At 37.2% G+C, this 13,059-nt stretch overlaps 1 protein-coding gene across 2 annotated transcripts in view; it reads right to left on the minus strand.

Moving 5' to 3' along the window:
- Positions 1-326: 326 nt before the first annotated feature.
- INPP4B (inositol polyphosphate-4-phosphatase type II B) overlaps positions 327-13,059 on the minus strand; it is a 268,967-nt gene continuing 256,234 nt past the window's right edge. The window contains exon 26 of one of the 2 annotated variants that reach the window (XM_018074089.2): positions 327-1,244. In XM_018074089.2, the coding sequence (XP_017929578.1) occupies positions 1,112-1,244 (133 nt within the window). In that variant the 3' untranslated portion in view covers positions 327-1,111. Of the gene's footprint in view, positions 1,245-2,494; positions 2,670-13,059 lie in introns of those variants that run through there. The other variant, XM_018074095.2, reaches the window with a different exon arrangement.

Consider the following 13,059-nt stretch of genomic DNA (forward strand, 5'->3'; position numbering starts at 1 on the left):
AGGGTCAGTGAATACTTAGGCGTTTTAAGTTGTATTTCTCTCTGGGAGTCTGAAGAAGGTAATAAATAGATACAATTAGAAAACACGAATGTTCTTTGCAAGACAAATTTCAGGACTAACACAAACTGGCAGAGCATTAACACTAATTTTTAAAGCTGATGGTTCTTCATCCTAGAGTGTCTACCTGCAGCATTACAAATCTGATATAAATCATCTGCAGCGGTTAACTAGTCCTAATACAGGAGTTAACTCATAACTATAAAATTTATTTTAGGCTCTGTAATAACATACATGTTTTTATAGCCTCAAGATATATTAACTCCTGTATATACAACTAATTTTCCCTACTACTAAAGCAAGTTTACTTTTAAGGGTTTACAGTAAATAGGAGGTCAAATTCAGGTCACCTTACTTGTAGAATTAATCCCCTTGATTTCAGTGTGATTTATCTGAAAGTGAAATAAGTGGTATTTGGCTGTGGTACAGAAAGCCAAGAATGACACATCCAAATGAACTGCAGGGAATCAGAATGGAATTACTGAAATTACAGGTTGCAATTACTAAAAACATATTATGTAAAGAAGCTAAATGTAATTACCAAAATTATATTTATCCCAGATATTAGCATCTTTCATAAACATTTCTGTGAAGGATTTAATTAGTGATCAAGACCTCAGTGCTCTGCTGGTTCCAGAAAACACCATTTCCAGCAGTAAGAGACCCCTTAAATCAAATATCAGGTTTTGGTTTGGAGTCAGAATGCCACCTTCCAGATTGCTAACCTCAGTTCCTAGAGCAAACACCATTTCCCTTTTTTAATCCTCATCAAACAACCCAAAAAACTATTTCCAGCTGGCTTATGAGTCATGTTGAGCTTCAGCTTCACAAAGATAAGTTGAATATATTTGATTTTGAGAATATCCAGTCCATTGCTTTTTCATGGTATTTTAGTTCATATCGACTAACCAGAGTTATTTTAATGTAAAATGATAAAACCTGGTAAAAATAACACCTCAACTGGTTACACATTGCCAATTAATACGTCATAAACAACGGTTGTTATATTCACTAATTAGCATGATGTATGTTCCTGATTACACTTTTGTTAAACTTAGGTGTCAGCTTTTCCATATGTCCCTTCTGGAGGTCTGTAGTACTTTGGGAAAGCCATCAGCTGTATCATGTTGAATGCATACTTTCTGCATTTGACATTCTTCAGTACATTCTCTATGCGGCATCCTTCTCTAGTGAAAGGGGGAAAAAGTACAACTTCATGAAACACAGAATAAATAAATATGCTTTATTTGTTCATTGCAGAGTTTCAGCAACAGTTGAAGTAAAAATAACAAAGATTCAACTCTACATTTTTGTTTTCCACAAGTGATGATACATCTTACAAAATTAAATCCAAGGCCAGGCCCAGTACAGTTATTGCCCTCAGAAATAGGTGATAAAGATTTTCCATCCCCCCTAATATATTTGCCCTTGAGGTTTAAAGTTTAGTAAAAAAAAAATTAAATACTTTAATGATACATTTTGTTCTAATTCCAGAAATATATTTGACTTTTAAATCTTTTCATACTTTTTTTTTCAATTTGTTTGCTATATATGTGCGAGAATACATTGCCCTAAAAATGCGTATTCTAGGAATAAGGCATTTTATTAAGTCTGGCCCTAGAGATTTGAGAAGGAAAGTTTCATCTCTGTTTCATTTCCTGTATGTTCAGCTTTGCAATGAAAAAAGAAAAAAAAAGAGAGAATGGCTTCTCAAACAGCCCAATCCACCTCTCTGTTTTATAAAGGAAGGATGTTCGTTCACATACAGTACAAAAGTCACAAGTGCCAAAGTGGTGCATCAAGACATAAACAGGACTTTGTTAAAAAGAATATAAAAGTGTCTCGAAAGCAAAAGCAACTAAAGCAACAATTACAAACAGGTTAATTTCATTACAAAACAGAACCGATGCTATTCCATTTAGTTACTCTACAGAAAGGGGTTAGTTGTGGCGAAGTAATAATCATTCATTGAACAAAACCAATCCCATCAGCTAGTAACGACAAAAAAACCACAATGAAAGTTAAGTCTCACAAACCACCGCCCTGCCATATTTGTCTAGGGGTTAGTTTGTGTTGTGCAAATTCATTTTTAATACTTTTTTTTTTTTGTCAGACTAATTACTCTGGAAAGAGGGGTTCAAGCATTCAGGATTCCACATATTCTATACAGTGACAGCATCGTAAGTGCGCTTTTCTTTGCGCTAATTACAGTGGGAAAAGCTTTACCATGAACAGAAAGAGCAAACCAATTCACTCAATGCATAGTATACTTCTCAGAGTTAAGAAAAAAAAGAACGAAAACACAGTACATTTCAGACATTTGCATCTTAAAGATGAATCCTTGGGGTCTGAGATTGTAGAAATATTAACAACATAATTCCTCTTTCTAAAGTTAGTTTGTTGCTGTTTGTAGAAAAGAAAGGAACACAAGTGAAGTTTATTGATATTTGGCTAATAGCAAAGCAAGACTTAAAATAAGCCACACAACCAGCAAGTGTGAGCTGACAAGCAGCAAGGCGACAGGATAGAAGTGTCGAGAAGTTGGCTTGTTATCAGTTAGACAGCCCGTTTCGGGATCATCCGATTCATTCAGTGCTCCCTGGGTTTGTCTGCTGTTAAACAGGGGAAGTTAGGAACAGATAGAACAGCATTTAAACAGCAAAGAAAGCCAACACGTAGGTATTTTGACAAAGTGAAACTACATAGCCATTTTGAAGAAATAGGTTTATGCTAAGTACTTCCAACATATTTATTTTGTTCTCCAGCTGACACGGGAAGCATGATGACTAGGTGGCTAATATGATATTAAGTCTGCTAGGAGCCTCAGAGTAGTATTCACAAGTTAACATTAAATAACTTGAGATGAACTATACTATCACTAAAATGAACACACACACCAAACAGAAATAAAATTAGGAAGTTGAAAAAAAAAAGTTAAGGAAGCAAAGAAAAAAAGATCATGAATATGCCACAATGCAAAAAATAGTGTCTCCGTGGTGTTCACAGGCTTTTCAGTCCTGCTTCATTATCTATTAGGAAGTTTTTTGGCAGAAATAAAAAGGGCACACACTCTCTTTTGAAAGAATGAACAGCTATTCTAAAATAGTTTTAAATTGACTTCAAAAATTCATCAGTGCTGGTGACTCTGTTCTGAAGTCAACAGCAGCTCTTTTCATTTAAAGGCTTGCACTTACATTCCTGTGGGTAAATTAACTTGTAACCTCTTCAGTCAAGTCAGGGAGAAACTAATCTGCTTACAGCAAAGTTGTGCTGTCACTGTCCTACCAGAGCAGCAGGGATACTTTCACTGCCAATCTTTTCTACTGTAGTCTTGGCAGCTTCTCTACTAGTAGAATTACACATACTTCAACTACACCACCTCAGTGCCTCTGAACAGTACTTGCATAACTCAGGAGTCCTGCTTATAGACTTCCTTTGGGCAGTAAAGACTGATAAAATCTTTGTTTTTTCATTTGCTATGAATATCCTGTGATGAAAAGATAACTTGCCATTTTTCTCTGTGGACCTGAGAAGATCAAAATATATAAGATTACCACACAGTGCTTTTTCAGAAGCACGTGTCCCAGGTATGCTCTTTTTTTCAAGAAAGAAAATGCTGCCAGACATAAAGAGGCTGTAGGAAAGTAAAGATAATATCTCACAGTCCCAGGTAAAAAAAGAAGGGTATATTGAAGACAGCAGCAGTTACTTCATCTTATAGAAAGCCTGCTTTGCTGACTTGTGTATTACAAGGTAACGTTGAATTCCTTGAGTTTGGATAGCAAGAGAGGTACAAGAACTGCCTTTACAATTTCCTTTCTAAGCAAATATCCTGTAATAATTTCTTAATTTCATTCTTTGCTTTGAACATTCAATCTGTATGTTACACTAATAAAGAGGATAACACATACTATTTTAAATAGCAAAATAAAACATAAAAATCCCTATTATTTGCCCCTAGGTCAAAGCAATTACTGGTGGTGGCGTGTCTGCTGCTTTTGGTCTGCAGATTTCAGGTGTTTGTGGATAGAACCTGGGCAAAACTCAAACTGTATTGTAGACAAAATTCCCTCAGAAACTGTCAAGGAATTAATCTAACTGCATGTTATGCTGACTTTGTCAACACTGAAATAAATAATTCTGTGTTTTGTATCAGACTGCTTCAGTCAATGCCTTTGTCCTAGAGTCCACCCCCAGAACTTTCTTTCCTCTTCTGCTCACAGTGATGATGTTACCATTTGTGATCAGTTGTATTGCTCTCTGCTAATGTTCTCCTTTATCATGTATTTCTATGTGCTTTGAAAAACATGCTGCCTGCTGATTTTCCTTCATAATCTCTACAGGATCCCACAAGTCTGCCTCTTTGATCCTTTTGCACTGCACACTCACCCCTTTCCTACTCCTCAAGGTAAGCCTGCTGGTTTCAGCTTACCCCCATCATGCCCACAACTGAGAGCTCTACCTCAAGCCTCAGTCCCATCCCTTCCTTCCCAACCACAGAGTCCAGGTGCTTTTGGTTTGTTCCCTGGGTGTCTTCCATTACAGACATCATATGTGTGCCTATGGCAGAGCGGATGCAAAGACCAAACTCTTTTTCCCTCTGGAAAAATCCATCTAGGCAGCAATAAAGTTGAGCATTCACTAAGTTTGCACAACCACTGCATTAACCACCATTGGGTATGTCAATCTGGAGAGCCTCAGCTTTGCAAGCCAGTGGTTTATTCTGAGCAGGCTGAGTTACACACTTACAGGTTGCCCCTACAGGGATGAACCCCCCCCTACTTCTGTGGTGTGCCTTGTTCTGTTGTGCTCCACATCTCACTGACAGCGTGACTGTCTTCTACCTACCTTGCCACGAGTCCTATTAGCATCAGTAAGATTTATGCAGGTGTAATGATGGAAATACAGATAAAAGCCACTTGTTCTATGATTTTTTTTTTCAATAGGAAAGCCTACAGTACATTTGTTCTTTTGATATGCTGAAAAGAATGATCAGTGTTTCTTAACATAAAAAGTTCTATCTTCCCCCTAGGAAAACGACAGTGAACAGCTGATGCACAGGGACTTCTGTTCCACAAATTAGTCACATCATTCTATGCATGATTCAATAAGACATCCTCAAAATAGAGCAAGAGGATCTAACTCCCTTATTAGCTACCTAGGAACAGGCTGAGCAGAATAGCTTAAACATGCTTTTAATTTAAGAAGGATATTTGATTATGGTCAGATGCCTTGCTAAGTTCTGCTAATATTTCTCAATGCACTGCAGTAACAATGTCTTCAAACACACCTCCTAAAGTGTTCTCCCCAGTGACTAATGCACAGAGTTAAACAAAGCAAGGCCCTACACCCAGCTGCCAGGAGCACAACGTTGCTTCCCCTGGCTCATCCAAACCTGTGGAAGTTTTGCTGCAAACAGCGTGAATCCCACTGGTGCCATGTCAGCTGGATTGATTTGGCTTCTGACAGACAGCACAACCAGAACAGAGTTCTATATGTTAGGGTGTGAAGTTATAGCCACAGTTTTGGATGTTCTCTCCATCACAAACCACACTCTAATAGCTCTGAACTCACACCAAAGGGAAGGGAGAAGATTCATGAAATATGCAGGAAGTCTTTATTTCACAAACACACATAATTTTAGGAAAGCTTCTAAGTCTGTAACATCTGGAGTCATGAACACCCCTCTAGCCTATCATACTATTTTTATTCATTTACTTTCAAATTGTTCATTTGAGAATTACAACACAGCACAAATACATCGTACAAGCCAAGGGTGCTTTAAGTTAATGATGATATAACCATTTCAGCCTGCCTTCTATCTCACTTCATCTTTTATCATCTTAAACTCCTATTGGGATAATGCTGCATGTCTATCAAATGAGACAAAGGCAAAACAGCAGGTATTTTCTGTTGGTTTTAAATTCAGATGATAAATTGTTTGAATCTCAAAGCAGTGAAGCAGAGACAATGAAAATGGTGTGAAGAAAAAAGCCTCTCAGGTCCTTATAGAGTCAAATATACGTACAAGGGCACATTCTGGCTTTTGATTATGTCACACTGACATCCCTGTACAAGACTTTTGGAAGAGGTGCATTTTCACACTTTAGGTTATGCTTCTCTTGTTAGAACTTTTCCAGCTCCAGTTATTAGTGATACAGGAAAAGGTAAAGTGTTCTAAAACAGTTCTTCAGGTAGAACAGATAGGCAGCTTTCTATTGACAAGGATCCCACGTGCTGACTTCAGTCTGCATTCATGTCCTACTGCATGTGTGCTTCATGGGAACTTTCCCTTTTTTTGGCAGACAGACTCAAGCAAGCAGTTTCTAGGCCTGCTGGGCTTTTCTTGTCAAACTCCAGTGCTGACATAGGAAAACAGCACAAGTGAGACAGTTCTCTTGAATCCCATCCCACAATAGCAGCAGAGACGTTTCTTCAAATAGAAACGAGTTTTAACAGTTCTCGATCCTACACAACTTTGCTTACTTACCCATTGTTTTCATTTCAAGACAGTCAAATCCATAACTTTCAAAAAGCAGCTTCTCTAAAGAAGTTTTTGGAGTGAAAGTAGTTTTATTTCTACATTTTACATGTTACTGAGATTCAGTGAAACGCTTCAGAGAAAAATCAACTATTTTAATGTGCAGGACTACAGTTCTAGAAGGTAGCTTTAACTTTTTCCAAAGAGAAAAGGTGAGATCCTTGTGAATATCTCCTAACCTTTACGAAGCTGCTGCACTATAACATCTAGAAGAATAAAACATGATTCAGAAGGAAATAAACAGGTCTCAGCCTAGTCCTAAAGGATTTCTGTATGAGAGCAGAGCTCAGATAAAACATACAAAGGAATATTGGGCAATAAAATTTTATGTTGAAAAATGAAGTTGATACAATAAAACCTCCAACAATTTGTAAAAAAATAAAAAAATGTTTTTGTGTTATTTCAAAATGGAAGATATAGGAAGGGGACCAGCAGAGAAATTTTCTATATCAACAAGCTTTAGAATTATTCTTTTTCTGATGCATGTTGTTGAAAATAACTCACAATTTTTTCCTCAAATCTACATGGTATTAAATAAAGCAAAAAATGCTAGAAATCAATTTTTGCTGCTTATGTGATCCTATAATCTTGGTTCAAAAAACACAACCAGTATTGCTGAAACTAGTGAGCAGTCTCAGATCTAAGAACACTGAGGAATTCAGTGACTTGGAGACAGCTCCTGTTTAAACATACCAACAAACCAAACAATGTAATCTGTTTATCAAATTGTCACACTAACCCCCCCCCCTTCCTGTTTTACCTTTTGTACTGCAAATTTTTTCCTTATTCTTTTAGCTTGTGCTTGGCATTCTGTATTTCCCTACTCCTTTCTTGTTTCCCTTGTTTGGTTATAACACATTACTTTCCTGGTGGATTATTTAGGAAATAAAAAGGAAAGCACATCACATAACATGAGGTTTGACCACTGACTTTAACCAAGGAGCAGAATCATGATGTAGTCACGGTGAGATGACACCTAGATCTTGAAAAACAGATAATGTACAGTAACTCAGTTTTTTGAGCTCACAACTATACCACTATTACTATGGATTCTCACTCTGTCCATTTTGAAGAGGTGGCCAGAAACAGCAGGGTTACTGGAGGCTCAGCTGTGGACAGGGTACAGATTTTAAGCACTGCTATGGACGGGCCACAATAGTTCAGTAAGAAGCAACAGATTAATAAACACACTATCTTGCAGTAGGATTTCATAAGAGGCAAGGAGACACTTGGTCTTAAAGCCACACAACCACATCCAGGAAGACCCTATTGTCTCACGTGATCACACTGACACAGGGTTTCTTTGGAAGGAATGCTCAAGTCAAAATTCTATTTACACAGTTGCTCTTTCCCTCTGCTACTTACTTATGTGTTCTCCTTGAAGGCAAAATAACCATGAAAGTGCAAATTTCCAGCCTATTTTATCATCTTAGCTGTTTTGGGATTTCCCAGGGAAAGTGAAAGAGAGGCACACCCTGCACCTGCAGGCAACAGAACAGCACAAATCACTCCAGCATTGGCCGATGGAAACATCTCCCTGAAATCCTGCTCTTTCCTGAAAGTTGTGAAGTCTTCCAGATAGAACCAGGTACTCACAATTTATTGTATGTCTTCTCTAGATTAAGAGTAAGACATCAAATTAATTCTGAGATAAAATAGGAAAATATCCATACTTCAAAAAAAAAGCCACAAAAACACATGCTTACCTATTCTTTACTAGTAAGCAATGACAAAACATTAGAGCACCATTTGTTTGTTCACACGATTACAGTTAAAAATAACAAAAATAGTTCCCAAGTTAGGTATTTTATTATTTAACAAAATTAGAGAACATAGTTAGTGCTTGATTACTGTTTGGCATACAATAAATTTCCTGAAAAAAACAGTGCAGGACATCAGATTGTACCTGATAGTTTCAGACCAAGAAGATGGAAGGTCAAAGAGAAATCTATTTTGACTTCTCGTTTATGAAAGCAATTCCTGTTTCATTATTGTCCTACATTAGAGAAAGTCAAAGAAAAAATGCTGAAATACTAAACTCTAGGTTAAACATCTTTAATTTGTTCAGATGGCATTTCAGACAGATCTGAAAATAAAAAAAAAAAAAAACACCCAGAAAAATTTCCAGTTTGGTTCATTCTGTCCCAAAGTTGTTGGTCTACCACAGAGCAAACCCCCTACTGTTTGTCTATGTTTAGACATATTGTATGTTTTGTAACATACAATTAGTTCTGATGAATACATGAAAGGGCAGTTTCCAGGTTTATATCTACTATGCATAAAACATATGCATAATATCAAAACATATTTGACAAGATACATCTCTACCAGTGCTAATCCCAGCACTTCAGAAATCTCTGCAGATCACAGAAGAATTAATATTTTCCTTTGTGACTGATACAGAATGGCTGCAAGAATGTTTCCCCCCCCCAACATTAAGAGTAACTATGTGGTAAAAAGTAACATTGACGAAATTCATATAGTGAAAACATTATATATATATATATATGTGTATATATATATATATATATAAGATCCAGTTAGAATCAGAATCCATTTTCATCACTGGTGTGTTTAAGACACCTACATCAGCAGTTTAAATCCACCCTCAGCAACTCCCCATCGCTGCAGCTGAACAGCAAAATCAAGTTGACTTTATGTGCCTATATCCCCCCTTATCTGCCAAAATGGACAACCAGATGCCATCACCTGGGAACAGTCCCTTGGTCCTGCCAACTCCCAGATTGTCCTGGAATCACCTGAGAGTGCACTAAAATCTGCCAAAATCAGGCCAGGAAATATTTAATAATTTCACTGTATAAAATCCCTAAGATCATGTTCTACAATCTATCCCCAGTGGTTTTTAATTTACAAGTGTGGGCAGAGGCTTCAAGTCCTGCAAAGTCATTCTCCTGACTGTGTGAGAGATTAGCTTCAGAACTGAGAAGTGATGGGTTTGCAGGAGAGATTCTTTACCTATCAAGAGAGCTGAGTGGTTTTCAAAACATGATTTTCACCTCTATTATACTCCAAGCAAAGGATTTGCTGTTTCATTTTGCTATTTACCAATAGTGCTGTGCAGTATTACACGTCAATTCTACAAAGGTTTCTCTTTCTATCAAAAAATACAGTTCTAATAATCTTCCTAGACACTCTTCTATAAAGTATTAGGATTACATATATATGGGAAATTCTCAGGACAAAACTGCAAAATCTTTCCTGACAAACTTCTCCTGCAAGGCTTGTCCAGTGTACAACCAACATTAAAGCAAATGTGATCTATGTCTCTGTGCAGGAAAACAACCAAACTAGAAACCACAGGTTTTACCTTCAGGTAAATTCTGAATATCCATGACATTTCCCTTCCATAAGGTTATGGAATAGTATAATTGGTTAGTGAGTCACATTGATTTCCAGTCTGTTTCTGTCATAGCAAGGAACTTTTACTAAGGATGTGATTATACATTTAGCTCACACAGCACAGTGAAACAGAAACCCATGATAAATTCTCTCTTTCATATGTCTAATCAGGTTTAAATACACTCTGTTGACCATGAAAAAAAAAAAATCTTCATGAATCATCCCTTTTCTTTTGGCAAAGATTTTTTTTAAGTCTTTTTCCCCATGGTGAGGACAAGTGGCAAAGCTGATTTAAAAGACAGAAAGGGCTTGCTGTACAAGTAAACAGTCACGCATGAAGAATGATGCTTAAAATCTGACATTAATTTTTAGATATTCAAATCTGTGGATAGGATGATGAAATTAGGGTCAGGGAACTGTTGGTGTAAACAAAGGATCGCTTAATCTATGGCAAATTTGTAATTTGGGTCATTTTAAGTGAGGAAGGTGTTGAACAGCAGTAACTATAAACTGGAATGCTGTAACTCATTAGTTTTAACCTGCAGCTTCAGCTTGGGATATACAAAAGGAGGAATGTGACTGCTTCTGATTAATGACACCAATACACATAATCTCTTCATGGGATTAAGCAATGTGTGAGTCATAAACCACAGGCAAGACCTGAAAACTACTATTCCATTTCAATTAAATAATGCCAGTTCATTACTTACTTTCAAAAAACACACTGATACAATTTTTTAAAAACACATTAACAGCTTGAGATCTGACTGTTCTGATCCCAGTTGTTCTTTGAGCACCAGTACCACACGCAGTATGTGGGTATATTTATACAAGGGGAATTAGTGCACATGTAGATTCCCCAATCACAAAAAAAATGCAGCTAAATCTGATTTTAGCTGGTACCAGGAACAAAAAATGCAGTCCTACTTAGGTTAGGTAGGCAGCTAACCAAAAATGCACTGATTGGGATGCAGACTGTAGTAACTTGGAGATTGCATCCCAACAGTCCAATCAATAAACCACCTTCTCTTTAGCAAACTGATTTTAAGAGAACCTTACAAAATGCCAACAAAATTCTTTTTGAATTCCAAACACACCATGTTTTCCATCCTTCCCTCAGAGCAAATGACAAGACTGGCTAAAATTCTTATGAAGTGCCTTGAATGCATTCTGTTAATGGGTAGTATGTAGAGACTTTGAGGAACAAACCCTTTCTATGGGAAATTAAGAGAAAGGATATGACTGTTTTGTCTTTACTTGTTTTGTTTTAGTATCTATTTAGAAGACCACCAAAGTTTTTGGAGCCTGTTCTCAGGAGGAAGCACTCTTCTTTCCCAAGTACCAAGGAGGACTGAAGCTGAAATCTTATAAACAATATATTTGAATACAAGCTTCTTCTCTTTGCAAGGAAATTTTTTAGTTGAATGCTACTGCAGATTTCTTAGTAAGTTCATCATATCTCAGAGAGAGAATATTAGCACAGACTGTCAATTTTTAAGCAAAAAGAGGACTGCACTGATGGAGAGAGTGAAGAGATGAAATCCCACACTGCTTTGCCCCTAATATCAGGAAAAAATGACTTTTGGAAGATTTGAGACCACTAAAGACTAAAGATTCAATAAGCCATCTGTTTACCTCCTGCATCATTAAGTCTTTGCCAGCAGCAAGGAGTAAATAAATTATAGCACAGGTGCAAATATCTTTCTCTCTATAATAATGCTACGTCTTTCTTACTGTTAGAAAGAACTGAAGGACATGGTTTTTGCTCAGTGCAGCCACAGTAATTCACAGTTTGCCAAAGGTGCAGCTCTCAGAATAGGCTCTATGAACTATGGTCAGGACTCCCTGAACAGGAGAGGAGTTCACTACACTGTCAGTATCACTTAATGATGAGCCAAGTGCCAATTTACTTCCTGATCTGGATTGAACAATCAGATACATACCATTTTTATTCTTTTTTATCATTTTTCTCTGTATTGTAGACTGTGTTGTCTCTAATACACAATCAGTGGTGAGGAAATGTTCTCACCAGAGTTACCGCTACAATGCCTTGGGAATATCTACAGAAGTCCACCAATTCCCTAAACTTTGGAGTCACTGGGACACAGATATTCTAAGTATAAATGTTCCTAAGAATACGTTCAGCAAGCTATTGATGCAACTGCAAAGCAGTACAGCAAGGGGGCTTTCCACTAATGGTGGTAACAGCAATCACTTGCAAGCAGAAGGCATGCTATTTTAAGAATGCCTGTAATTGGGAAAAGAGGGTGTTTTACTATAAAAAATACAAAACATTTTTCCAAACAAAATTGGAAACTTCCATGATTTTGTGGAAAACTTGAAGAAGCAGCAAGCCAGTAGCAATATTGAAGTATTTCCTTCCTTCCTTCCTTCCCTCCCTCCCTCCCCAGGATGAGACACAGAAGGTAGCAAGTGTATAAATCTTCCCTCACTGAGATAGTGGAGAGTTATCCCTTTCTACAGTACATTTTTCTACTCTATTATGTTCACTAGTTATCTTCCATGCTGGAAGGAAAACAGTTTAAGAAACATTTCATTGTTTCATCATCTCATGGTGCTTCCATTTTAGATAAACATTGCTCCAATTTTGCAGAACCCCCCTGTCTTTGGAAATAACTTCAGTGTTCTTAGAACACAACATTGAATGAGATTGTGCTGCAGGCAATTTCAGCACCTCCAATTTTACACTCTCTTTATAAGAATTTCAGTTCTCAACACAGTCAAGTCTGACTCACAGTATATCCTGGTATCACTCATGTTTCTGCTCATGTTTTCACTAGGAAAAACAGGAACACTTGTTCACATGCCTCAGGTGTTTGAGCCAGAGGCTCATACGAAAATCTACAGTGCACACAGGTTGTTAATTAGAAACATTTCATCCTTCCCAAATTCCTGTTAGAATGTCAGGCCGTAAGGAATTCTGCTTCCTTTTTAACTTCTAATAAATGGCAATATCCTTCAATTATGTTGTAACCACAGTCATCCCACATTAACTTGGGAATGATACTGCATTTCCAGGTAGGTAAGAAGTGTCAGCACTCACAGTCCTCTCTAGGACTTGCTCATGGTCAATGGACTAT

The sequence above is a fragment of the Manacus vitellinus genome, unplaced genomic scaffold, assembly GCF_001715985.3.
Source record: "Manacus vitellinus isolate BGI_N305 unplaced genomic scaffold, ASM171598v3 scaffold_0_pilon, whole genome shotgun sequence".
In the NCBI taxonomy this organism is placed as follows: Eukaryota; Metazoa; Chordata; class Aves; order Passeriformes; family Pipridae; genus Manacus; species Manacus vitellinus.